The sequence below is a fragment of the Leuresthes tenuis genome, unplaced genomic scaffold (genome assembly GCF_036924035.1).
Source record: "Leuresthes tenuis unplaced genomic scaffold, fLeuTen1.0.hap1 SCAF_22, whole genome shotgun sequence".
Taxonomy (NCBI): domain Eukaryota; kingdom Metazoa; phylum Chordata; class Actinopteri; order Atheriniformes; family Atherinopsidae; genus Leuresthes; species Leuresthes tenuis.
This window is the reverse complement of record NW_027325376.1, coordinates 7533528-7546797: the sequence shown is the minus strand read 5'-3', so window position 1 is coordinate 7546797 and position 13270 is coordinate 7533528. Positions and strand designations below refer to the sequence as shown.

The following is a 13270-nucleotide window of genomic DNA, read 5'->3' as shown; positions in this document are numbered from 1 at the left end:
CTGCAGTTATTTATTTTTTGTGAGGACTGGATAGTAATATGTATGAAGAAATCTTAAAAACCCAAAGAAATAAATCAGCAACAGCTTTCACATAAGTGCTCAGACAGTCAAAATGTCACAACAGGGGCAAGAACTGACAAAAAACAGGTACAACCCAGATTTAAGCACCAGCCAAAGGTTTCAAAGATTTATGTTACATCCCTGTCTTAAGGCAAGCCTCTCTAACATTACCGTTCAAACTGAAATGTGATTAGAAAAAAAACATGGACAGATTATCAAATAACAGGGCCTTGGGCAAATCTGTGCAAAAGGCCCTTCAACTGTCCTGCTGCAGATTCAGACAGACGCAGACTGAAAGTGACACAACACATCATACAGATCTTTTGCATCACTTTGCTTCTCCTGCTGGTTGTTTTCCCCACATACTGCTAACGTTTTGCCTCAGTCTGACGGCTCTTTTGTTGAATATTTCGATCAGTCTTTGAGACCTAAAGACATAATCGTTCAACTGGAAACAAAGTTGAAACTCGCATGCATCATTGAAACGGTTTCAGTGAACACTTTCAAGATTTTAGACTAATATTCCTGCTCTGTTAATCATCTTGTTCCATAAGCTGTATTGTGTTGCTTTCCACTGCTCTGTACCAGCTCAGAAACGATTATGTGTCTGCTGTTCAGCGGAACCGGAAAAGGAAAGCTGATGGATTAGTGTTTACAACTCCGAACATCCTGAGCGCACCCGGCATTGGCCTGCCGTCCGAAATAGACCCATGCAATTTGCTTTTACAGGCTGCTGCAGCTTGGGACATAGCGTATCTTTTTCTTTAGGCCTGTTTAACTTATTTTGGCAGAGGGTTGGTGGGGATCTATTGTTACAGCTTTGAGATATCTGTCGCAGCGTCTGGCCACCCACCATCTGTGGAAGTGGGACAAGGGAACAGATGGCGCATCCAAGCCGGGCTGCATTGCTGCTGACGCTGACTGTTTGTGCAGCACCGAAGACGAGTTTCAGTCGTTAAAATAAACGCCTGCTGTTGCTCAGTACCTTTTCCACAACCAGCTATGTCAGAGGCACTACAATAAAAAGGGGTGACGGGAAGCCAATATTGACTGAATTGATGCGCGACGACTCTACCGCTGGCATCAACTTAATCCCTTTTGACGCGAGTCTGTCTTGGTGAACAATGGTCGACAACCGCTACGCCACAGCTCTGGTTATTGCCTGCGTGCTGAGCTTACTGGCCACCGTTTACCTGTCGGTGGCCATCGGGACGCAGCACTGGTACCAGTACAGCAGCCCCACCGTGCGCGGAGAAGCCAACGTGTCCGAGCTGCGCTCCCTGTACGAGGAGTTCATGGACGGAGAGTTTGATGAGAAAACCTACAGCGACACCCTGTTCCGCCTCAACGGGACTGTGGGCCTCTGGTGGCGGTGTGTGCTGGTCCCCGCCACCGCTCACTGGTACAAGGAGCCAGGTATGTTTATGTAACCGGCTTCACCTTATATGCAGTCATGCGAGTCTCAGTGTCAAACCAGCCTTTCATCCGATATGGCTCATTGCCAGGTTAGACTGGAAATCCATTTGTTTCGATTGTTATCACAGTTGACTTGCGGATATCAGCTAAAGATCACATCTTTCATGCAGGCTGCTGCCAAAACGCTTCGCAATGCCATGACCAAATGAAACAAGTAAAATGTTTAACTGATCAAGTTAAACTCACTCAGTATTATTCCACTAGTAACACACTGTCCCAACAACTACTTGAATTATCCGAAGGTCTGGCAACAATACTCTAATCTACTGCTCTTGTCAACACATGAAGCTCAAGTTAGTTCAGACTCCCAATAGGTGTATAGTTTACTTTCATAAAAAGCTAAACTAAAGAGAAATTATGAGCAAATATTTTCCCAAACAAGCCAATAAGTGCACACAATTAAGAACAATAAGATGTTTAAAATAAGAATGCAACCATCTACAACCCTCATTTCAAGAAGACAACCGAATAGTCAATATGAAATGGATTCATTCATGTAGCTCTTCATTTAACAGACACAGGTACAAGATAAATGTTTTGCGGTCCTCACTATCGTCATTAGATTTACAAGATGGTAACAAATTTGAATTTTAAGCCAGTAACACATTGAAAAATAGTTGGGAGAAGCTAAGAAAGGCAGAAAAGTTTGTAGATTGTGCAAGAAACATCTGTTCTAGCAGATTCCAGGATAATCAGATTAAGTGGTGACAAATGAGAGTGTCAGGATTGGTCATTAAAGGAAAATCTACAAAGACCAGACTGTCCAAGCATGAATGGGTTGTGTCATCGCTTTGTCCTAAACTGGGTCAGAATAATCATATTTGCAACATCTACAGTGTATAGATGGACCGTATATCAATGCAGCAGCAGACCGTAGCAGCCAAGTACCCTTTAATCAGTATTTTGCGAGTTTCACCCCCACCAGTATGCATAGATTTAACAGACCACTGTTAAATCACACACACACACAAACACACACAGTACTGCTGCACCCAGAACAGAGAGTGGTGTATGCAGGCTGCTGTTAGTGGATTACAGCTCTGCGTCATCAAATCCAGCAGATTCTTCTTCAAGAAGTCAGACTTAGGCCTCCAACACTTCATCTGCCATCGGAAACAGGACTTCTGAGTGGGCCCAGTGAGGATTCTATATTTGTTTAGATTTTCTAAATACATTAAACATTTCTGGGTATGAGATTAGTTGTGGCTAGTACTGGGTGGGGTATAAAGTGCTAAGTAACTGACTCTACCGACTCTTTCAGATGTCAAGTTGGTGCTGGAGTGTCGAAGCTTCACTCTGCTTGAGCAGTTCACCCCTAAATACAAAGAACCAGGGAACCACAACAGTGGAGAGGACATGCTGCGTACCTGTAAGTTCAACCTCAAAGTTAGTCCTTTTCAGCTTGTAGAGAGCGCATCAAGCTGCCAGACAGCTGACACCAGAGTCCGCCTCTTCTCTGAGATGTTGATAAATTACGTGTGATGTTTAGTAATACATAGGTGCCAGTTATGGCACTGATTTCTGTTATGGCCTCATTTACTAAGAAGTCACATCTCCCTGTGTCTATCTGTGAAGATCTATGGAGGTGCCAGTTCCTGCTACCGCTGGTCTCTCTTGGTCTGGTGGTGCTGGCAGGTCTGACGGGGTTCTGTGCCTGTCTCTGCCAAAGCCTTGCCCCAACCCTGGGAATTGGAGTGCTTCACCTGCTAGCTGGTAAGAACTGTTCCACTGCACAACTCAACCATTATAATGATAGAGTGTAGATAACTGTGAGATCTAAATCTAAGGTTAGATTTTTATCTTTATCTTTTTTTTCCCTTCTCTTGCCTTGAAATCACGAGAGCTAGTCACAGATTTTTTTAAGGGGTTATTGGATGAAACACAGCATGTCCAGAAAGTCAAATTACAGCTCTCTTGGAAAATCTATAAAAGCTTTGTCTCAAAATAGTCATTTTGTGGAGCATTTGGTTTTCCAACATGCAATTAACCAATGGTGCAGAGAGATCATTTCCGGTTGTTCACCAACAGCAGAACAACATTTTTAGCTTTTGTATTTCCTGCCAGATATGACATATTCCGCTTCTGTCAGGGTTGTAGTGTTTCCCACACACGCACCTATATATGGGAGATATATACAGGAAAAAAAGTACAGTTTGACAATGAAAAGCCAAATCCTCTGAAAGGACACACACAAAGCAAATACTGGTGTAACGTTTCATGTTGTACATTAGCATTTACTGGATTTGGGCTGAAACATGCACAGATGGATTTGAGAAGCTGTGATTTCTAATGAAGAACAAATAATTATGTTCCTGAGCAGTTCTGATGAGTGTCTGCAAAGAGTTGGACGCATTAAAGAGACAACAGCTAAAACATCTAGTTTCTGACGGCAGATAAACTGAGGCGCAGTCAGTGTAAGGAAAGAAGGCTGCTTTGAAATGTGAGTCGGGCAAAGCCTCTCAGGTGGAGTCCCAAAATAATTGGAAATGAGCACAATAGGTCCTCTTTAAAAAGCTTGAGAAATCTGATTGCACTGATCCACATCTGATCATTTAGAGTTTAAAGTTTGAACTGAATCTAAGATGGTTCTGAGCCGCAAGATTAAATTCACGAGACTCAAAGTTTAAAAAACAAAAAAGAAATCCAGTAAATGAATGTAGAATACACAAAGAGTATTTATAAAGGTATCGCTCAACCTGTTTCATTGTTGTTGTCATCCATGAAAACAAGGTCTACATGATGCTTGGGAGTAATTGTACTAATTCTGTCTGACAAATACAGACTTTATGTTTGTGTTTATGCATTTGGCAGATGCTTTTATCCAAAGCGAGGCAGATAGGGTAAGGGGGTCTTGCCTAAGGACCCCTACTGGAGGTAGTACGTTTAATGCAGGGGATTACCATCATACCACTACACTATCCAGTCCCAAATTAAGTGCCACATCAGGAGCCTATGATGAAGTTAACATCTGAATTTAATTCGGCTGCTTCAGTTTCCGGGTCTTGGTTTAACCTTTGTTAGTTCTCAGTCCTGACTTGCTTGTAAAGGAAAAGAAGAGCCATTGTTACTGTTATTTGTAACACTTGTGCTGTGCCCAACGAGCTGTGATGGAAGCAGTGTTTCTGTGACAAAGAAAAGATAAACACATTTTAAAAAGAGATTACATTTGTGCTTGTTATGTTAAGAAAATATGCACCAATGGAAATTCTCAATCACAGAGACTACCATCTGGTTAGTAAGGAAATGCTGAGCAAAACTCTGCACACTCCTCTTTATGTGCCCTGCAGGTCTCTGCACCTTAGCCACAGTGTGCTGCTACCTGGCGGGGATGGACCTGCTCCATAGGGTGTCGATGCTTCCGGATAAGGTCGATGGCTCCCTGGGCTGGTCCCTCTACCTGGCTCTTATTTCCTCACCTCTCCACATGATGGCGGCTGCGCTGCTGGTGTGGGCGGCACGCAGCCACAGTCAGAACTACTACCGCATGACCGCCTACAGGGTGGCATAGTCAGAGATTCATCTCTGGATGTCAAAGCCCGTTTATATTCATCCCCCACCCTGACGCCAAGATGCATTTTATAATGATGTCAAAGGAGCAAGATGTAGGTTAATCTGCATTTTTCCCCCAATAGATTAAAGTGCACATACTCGACAAAAAAATGCTGCATTAGTATATTTGCTCTTTTTACTGATCTCTCTCTGGTTGGTATGATTTGAAAAGCCAGACAGAAAGAGCTGTGCAGTTCAGCTCAGAATTACTGACACCCTGAAATAAGTAGATGTTTTTCAGGAATGAATGCAAATAAACCAACTCTACATCATCACATCATTTAAGAAGAAAACTCAGCAGCAACAAAGAGGCTTTGCTATAGTGGAATAAAATCTGCACCTGACACAGTTAGTTTCAGTTTTAATAGTTATTCTACTAGAAAAAGGCAAAAAGACTCAGTTAGACATAATAATCCGTGTTCACGTGACCTAAATAACCAATACACGAAAGTTGTAGTAATAAAAATGGGCCGATTACCTCAATTTTTTTTCTTTTATCTACAATGGTGAAGACAAATCTGTCCAAAAAGCTACAAGATAATGTGAGAAAGAGTTCGAAGTCCCTGTTCGAAAAATGTACTCTTATCAAGAAGCTTTACAGGGAAATTGGCTGCAATAATATACGCTTGAACTTTACTGTTTTTCCAAAAAGATGCAAATACGTAAGCCCATTTCAGTCCAGTTGACAGCTGAATGAGAGATTCAACCCCCTACTGCATTATCTGGGTGTGTTTGTCCGGTTTTGAGAAACCCAGTTTAGTACTTTTTTGCACATTAACCAACGTGTTTAGGTTAGACTAAAACAAATTTTATTTTCTAGTGTCGTGTAAACGTGCTCAGTGTCAGAAACAAGAGTTGAAGTGAAGGTCTTTTCTCTTTTCATCAGGGCACACTTTCAACAGCAAGAATATGGACTGTTTTCAAAGAGCCCTGCAATGAGTCCTGGCACAAATCTCACTGCAGAACTTTAGAGAGAGCTCAAATCTGCTGTTGTAAAAAGGAGAAAAAGGGTACAGCCGCTGATGAGTGACAACTGCAAGCAGAAAGCTTTTAGGTAGCTGCAAGAAAAGTTTACAGGCTGTTAATGCGGCCAAAGGCTCTGCGACTAAATATGTATGAAAGGTGCCAATAACTGTGCTGTTTTTATATCACCGTCATGCAAGCCTTTTTTGTTGTTGTCTTTCAATAGCTTTGGGTAGCTTTTGGATTGGATTATTTGCATTTATTTCTGAACGTGTTCTAAATTCTGTGCCCGTATGATAGGTTCCTGTTAACGTAACACCAAGCAGAAAGTGTCCCAGTTTCATACTACACAGAAGTTCAGTCAAATTAGGAACTGCAATCTTACAGGAGACTTTTCAGCTCTATACCCCAGTTTTGGGGACACAGGCTCAGTTAACCTTCCCAGTCTTTCATGTCCTTTCGTATGATTACAGGAAAGTCACTGCCTCCTTTTTGTCATTTGTACAGTAATAGAGCAGTAGGTGTGGGCAATGTGTTGTTATCAATCCAAAGAAATGACAAATAACTACACAACGTGAGTTAAGCATTATCAAAAATTCATGTTTTAAAACGGACCGACTGATATCCGGTTATATCACCAGTTGACTTCTACCGCTGGACGTTTTCTTCGTGCTGCGCCTCCAATCATGTCGCAACATTACAGATGAGCATTTTCCCCCTTTGTTGGACTTCTAACACCATCTGTCAGGAAGACGTAGGTGTACCAGACACACCCAGAGTGTGTTTGCAGCAAAAGAAAAATCCCTTGGCGTTTTCTTTCTCTGACAGCAGTTCGCTGCTTTTGTGCTCACTCAGAAAACGGGACACCAGTGAGAATATTCCTGTATTTATGTTTCTGTTACGACACAAGATTTTCATTTCTGCCATGTTTTTTTAAAGGAAAATGTATATATTCTTTGCAGTTCTCAATGTGAGGCTGTGTTTCTACGTTGTTTATCTGGTGTTTTGTTATTTTCATGCATATTTGTAATATTTTCACAGGTTTTTGTAGAAAAAGGAATTTTTGATCATTTACTCGACAGTTGTGCTAAAATACCAACATTTTTTTTTTACCTCATAGACTCATTCATCTCTTCTTTTTTTTGTAAATTTGGTTTCTCATCTGTTCTTCATGTCATTTTATTTTTATTTATATGTTACGTTCTGTTATTGTCATCAGAAAAAGTAAAAAAGAAAAATAAACCGTTAATTTCAACAGGCTTTAAGGGAAACTTCCCTTCTTGGCATTTTGAATGTACTACAAAGGCCATGTTATGATAAGCTACTGTATTCCTTTGCACTTAATGAACATATCCTGAATATTGCTCTTGTGGTCTGTAGTGAATTTCTATTTTTTAAAATGTAAATATCTTAGTAATTAAAACCCACACCATTTTAACCCGTGAAGCCATGCTGCGTGTAAATAGATTAGCAAGTTTCATGTAATCCATGGATCCCTGTGAGCGATGCCCTGTTTGTAAGTGTGACAGGTCCCATGAAGAACCGGACTGCATTTCATGCATTCAGCCCTCAAACACAAGAAACTCTTCTCTCCCCGGATGCGTTGTAACATTTGACGTTTGTGACTCTCCGGTGGAAGTGATGCTGAAATGGTTAATCACTGTACATGTGCCGTCATTTCAATAAAAGCTTTCTCGAAAGTTTATTTCATATCAGTCTCATCATGTTGGCAGCGTCTTTTTACTCCTCTTCCTCTGATGCAAAACCCCGCTCACTGGCTCGTCTCTCCTCCTCTGCTGTCTGCACCCGGATGGCAGGAATCGTCACGCGCCTCTTCCTGGCCAGAGAGAGCGCGATCCCCTTCTCATAGTAAGCGCATTCATTGATGAAGAAAGGGTAAAGAGGTTCATTGCCTTTGTACCTCAGGGTTTCCCCTGAGAATGTCTGAAACAGGGGTTCCTCAGGATGGAGCAGGCAAAAGTCTCGGTCCTGGGAGGAGAAGCAGACGATTAGGTTGATTGGTAATAAGATTTTTACACTGTAGGGACATCCCTGCTTTTTATAGGTTGGGTTTAACAGCACTGGGGAACAGCTAAACACGAGTCACGTAATGGGCAAAGATTACAGCATAACTATTCCTAAATGTTTGTGTGCCAGTTCTCATTATTTTTCAGTATTCAGCTAATGTAAGAGGACAACACCAGACTTAATACCTTAAAGTGAAATCCATCAACACACTCTTGATGACTCTCCAAAAATGTCCCTCGACTTCCATGCAAATTTTTTCCCTTTAGTGAGTGACTCAGTTGCTGCATTTGGTCACTAATGAAAATAAAAAACAGAATGCAACGATTTGCAGATAACTTCAACCTCTACATTTAACTGGAAATGGTACAAAGACAAGATTTCAAATGTCGAAACAGTTTTATTGAGGTGAAACATATCTGCCAGAAGCATGTTTCCAAACAGTTTAGGAAACATACCCATCTCTAAGTTTGTCTTCTTTTAACAACACTCTGTAAGTGCAACTGATTGTTAGGATGTCATTTTGTTTAGCTCCAAGGTTCAGCAGCAGAGACAGCAGGAAGAGGAAGAGGAAGAATGTCCATATTTGGCAGCACACTAGAACAAATAAGGGCAGCTCTTTCTGTAGCAAAGCTAGTGTCAAGATGCTCAAAATTTAGATTGACGACTCACTTCACTATATATAAGTCATTAAGCATCTGCTATCTCAACTCGAGGTGTGTTCTTGTATTAAAGTGTCCCAGTTGAAGCCTAATGATATCTTCTCTTCATTCTTTTGAAAGGAATCATCCATAAATATTCTCAGGGGCAGGATAAAACTCCTCTTTTCACTGATCAGTAGGCGCTGTTTTTAACATTAAATATTTTTCAATCTTGTTTCATGGCGTATTTCAGCTGTTCTACTTCCTCATATCTTGAGTCATCGGACCTTAGGACAGTTTACCACTTCACTGCCGTCCATCTTCGACTCAAGTCCTGAGAGGACAGCAGCGTTTCCATGTAGACTTTGAATTAACTGGCCACATATCAATTCACAGAGGGGAGAACTCCCCCAAATCTCTACTTCTAAAGGACTCATACTCTCCGGGATGCTCCTTTTATAACCCAATCATGACTACTGACGCACAAGTAGTTGTGGGATGTTTCAGCAGGTGATTTGTTTTTGCTGTCTTAGCGTTTTCAAATCAATTCATTAAACTCAAAAAGAAATTTCAAAGTGATATTTTCTCAGTTTTGACCTTTAATATGTTGTTTTTGTTAAACGTCAATAACAAAATCATTGGAAACCCAACAGATTGCAGGTATTATCTGAATAATATCAATAATACATCAAATGTTGAAAGAGGGATATTTCAAGATAACTATCGGATCATTTTGAATTTGAGGGCAGCAAAAATGTCTCAAAAAGGTTGGTAAAAGGCCACGTTCACCACTCTTGTGGCGTCATACATTATGATAGGTTCTTCTACCTTGTGGAGATTCAGGTTAAAGAATCTCCACCCTAAGGTGGAGTCCACTCTTTCAACTATCTGTGTAAACTACCAGCTTGAACAAAAGATTCCTGTAATTAAAATCATGTAACAGATGTCATTTGGCTTCATTGCTCTATAGTATGAAGCCATTCACATGAAAATGTCCAACCCTGTGTTGTAGACAACATGATTCATGATGAAAGTGCTTCACAAACTGACTCACAAACTCAAATGATTTGTGGGCGAGACACTGAATTATTACCAGGATTCATAGGAGAACCTTTTAACAAAGGCTAGTTGTTATATCTGGACTAAAGGGATTTGTCTGTATTCAGTTGTGTCAATACAATATGCCCTGTGATAGTTTATAGTTTCTGTTTATTTTGTTAGATGTTTATGTTATCTTAAATAAATTTAATTGTAAACTACATAGATAGGTTAAGTTGTAATTAAGTCTTTAAATCCTAAAGCCATAAATACTTGTCAGGCCATACCTGGAGTTGAGGATGAATGGCTGCTGTGATGTTATGAGTCTCGCTGTCTCTCGGGTAGTCGATGTTTTTAACCATGGTGAACACGTCCACAAATCCTCCTTTAAATACAGTCCCTGATGGGTAAAGACAGAGCAAGCATTAAACTGTTAAGGCCAACTCGATCTTCAAAAACGCACAAAGCTGTCAAGACTTGTGATCTTTCCGAGTTGCACAGCAAAAATACTCAGCTGCTAACCTGGCACCAGATGTACCTGAGTTAAAAAAGCGCACCCAATCCAGCATGTGCTGCACTCCCACTCTCATTGCTGTGTAGATGTTTGACCTCACCACGCCGTGGGGCTGGGGGCCGATCTCCATGGCTGCAGGGAGTGGGAAAAACATCAAACTTTTTTCTGCATTTACATGCCTTTATTATGTTTTTTAAAAAAAGGAAAAAACAAAAGCAAAACACACCAAAGCCGTGTTTTCCTACTGAATCAAGGGAATATGATTCTTTATTGGTGACATCAAAATTGATGAATCTCATTGGTGTGTCCGGCATCTGCCTCTGAAAAAGTATGATAATCACTTTTAATTATTTGCTTCCTCCCCCACCAACACACACACGCTCACTCACTGAGTCCATTAGTGCTGTGGGTGTTAGATTGATGACAGTCTCTGTTTTAGTACAGAGTATATGTAAAGAAGTGCTCTGCTTCCACAGAAAGTACATGTAAAGTGGCAAAAAATAACCCACTAAACAACCACAGGAATGACAACCATAAATGTTCCTCCATACAATTACATGATTTTAATGGTGATAGTGACTTGGTCAGATAACTTATTACCACACAAAGCAGTGGTGTTTAAAAAAAGGCTGTTTTTTTACTTTTTTGTGTATTGAATGCAATGAAAGAGGCAGATTATTTTACCATTGTTTGATAAAGTATACGATGCTAGTCCAGTAAATGCCGTGAATATAGATATCCTAATATAGATATCCAAAAAGGTACTTACGCTTTGGCTCTAGGTGTACACTATTAGGGTTTAGCTTGAAAAATGGTAAATCTTTCGACCTTTGAAGGAACTATTTAGCAGCCTGACGCAAACGTTGCTTCATATTTATATTCAGCTGTATGGATGTGAAAGAAGCACGTTTTTTTCTACCTGCAGGTGATGGAATATGTGAAGACATATCCAGTCGCTGTCAGAGTACGCAATGAAGCACAGGCCCATGTTGGCGGTGGTGTTGTGGAGATCACAAACGAGATCCACTGCCTCCTGGCTTCCTTTGGGGCCCAGCAGGGTGTTCAGTTCTCGGGACCGGATGATCTCGTAGGGAGCCATGTCTGATATCGGGCCACTGGGAGACAGACAAGTTATTACGATCAGACTTGTTACCATGAGCAACATCACCTCCTCTTACTGCCTTACTTGAGAGATGCGTGGGTGAAACAGCGGTTCAAATCCGTGTTTATGTATCTGCGGCACTGCTGTATTGCTCTCGGGTTGGACAGCACCATCCGCACAGACATGGGCTCTTCATCCTCTTCTCGTCTCTTCTCTGTCCATTTCCTCTTCACTTTCAGAAGCTCTCTCACCAAGTACACTCCAGAGAGCTCATTGCCATGGGTACCACCACACACAGCGACCCGGGACAACCTCGGCAAATGCACCAGCTCTTCTACCTCCATCTGACTGAGGGCAAGCCCAGTTACAGCAAATAGAAGTATAAAAACAGGGAGATGAAACAAAATAACAGTTTGGTCCCTACAGTTTAGATGTCTTTTTATAAAATGAGCTACATTTATTTCCCTCATTTGTTTCACTCTGTGGGATGTATCAGCTGTGCCATAACACTGCAACACAAGCACAGATATAGATTTGTGAAATCTTACCTCACCTCACTGGCTTGCTGGAAACAGTAAATGGGGCAGTTCCGACTTCAAACCATAAAAAGTACTGTACTCAAAATCAGCACTGAGATTAAAGTCAATTCAAAGTCTCTTTGGGAAATCTTGAAGTAAATCAGAGTGAAATTGCAGCTCCACAGATAATCGATGAAATGAATGACAAGGAATCATGCCGTGCATCTTTCCCAGTCTGCCCTGGCTGTTACCTTTCTCTTCCCTCCCCGTGCCGTTCACCCTCTTCCACCCTCTCCCAGGCTTTCATGCAGTTTCACTGATTCAGCATTCCCATCCCTCCCTCTGTACAGACTGTGGCTGCCTGTTATGCACTCTCACCGTCTCTCAACCAACTCTCACACGGCACTGCACTACACCGTACCGTAGGAAGGGTGTGTCCCGAGTGTGATGTGGTGCATCGGTCCCTTCCTTTGGTCACAACAGCTGTGAGGTTAGCCGAACCCTAAGCCCCTCCCCCAACTTCCCCCAACTCCCCATTTCTCTCTGCACCATGTATAGGATGGTAGGTTCCAGTCTGCCTTTCAGAAAACTGGCTGAAAGTAAATCTGCTGGCATGACACAGCAAGGGGGGGGCGCCTGTGATGTGTACAGTGGAAGAAACAGCTCTCCTGCAGGGAGAATAACAAGAGCAGCACGTGAGGATTAAAAGACAACACTTATTCAAGCTCACTGAACACAGAGGTTGACAGCTGCATGAAAAATTTAACTTTTTATGAAATGCCAGCTACATTTGCTTCCACTGTCAAACAGTTTTTACATTTAACAATTCACATCAAGAGTATTTTATTCAAAGTGCAATTTAGTTGCACTTACCCATACACATTCAAATGTTTTTTTATTAAGGAGGATGTCTTGATTTGGCTTTTTAACATCCACCCCAGCTGTTAATAAATCCCCTAAAGACCTCAACTGTGCTTCCCAAAATTGGAGATTTGATAGTTTCTTTCATGAAAAAAACTCCTGTGGCCTTAGGGTTGGACTCCATACCTTTTATCATAGTGAATTCACCTCATTAGAATCTATGAATGGGCTACAGGCCAATACTGGTGTGCAATACTGTAAAATCTGTTTTTTTATCCATCCATACATTTTCCATACCTGCTTAGTCTAATTCAGGGTCACAGGGGGCTGGAGCCTATCAGGCATGAGGCCGAGTGCACCCTGGACAGATCACCAGAAGGCCAACACAGATACAAACAGCCGTGTAAACTCACACCAATGCGTGTTTTTGAAGGTGGGAGGAGGCTGGATTAAATACAGGGTTATTATCGCTCATACTGATGCCTTTTCCAATACTTTCCAATATGTTTTACTGTTAAAAGCA

The 13270-nt window shown here is 41.5% G+C and overlaps 2 protein-coding genes across 2 annotated transcripts; one reads left to right on the top strand and one right to left on the bottom strand.

Moving 5' to 3' along the window:
* The first annotated feature begins 703 nt into the window (after positions 1 to 703).
* On the top strand, positions 704 to 6747 carry LOC140282131 (claudin domain-containing protein 1-like). The gene is made up of 4 exons (XM_072376711.1): positions 704 to 1476; positions 2798 to 2905; positions 3112 to 3249; positions 4824 to 6747. Exons 1-4 carry the CDS (start codon positions 1185 to 1187, stop codon positions 5042 to 5044), a joined length of 759 nt encoding a protein of 252 aa, XP_072232812.1. The 5' UTR covers positions 704 to 1184; the 3' UTR covers positions 5045 to 6747.
* Positions 6748 to 7706: 959 nt separating this feature from the next.
* LOC140282133 (N-acyl-aromatic-L-amino acid amidohydrolase (carboxylate-forming) B-like) lies at positions 7707 to 11712 on the bottom strand. The gene is made up of 6 exons (XM_072376712.1): positions 11453 to 11712; positions 11186 to 11381; positions 10493 to 10586; positions 10291 to 10398; positions 10040 to 10152; positions 7707 to 8037 (listed from the first exon to the last, which is right to left on the bottom strand). The coding sequence occupies exons 1-6, from the start codon at positions 11710 to 11712 to the stop codon at positions 7789 to 7791; spliced, it is 1020 nt and encodes a 339-aa protein (XP_072232813.1). The 3' UTR covers positions 7707 to 7788.
* Between the last annotated feature and the right edge of the window lie 1558 nt (positions 11713 to 13270).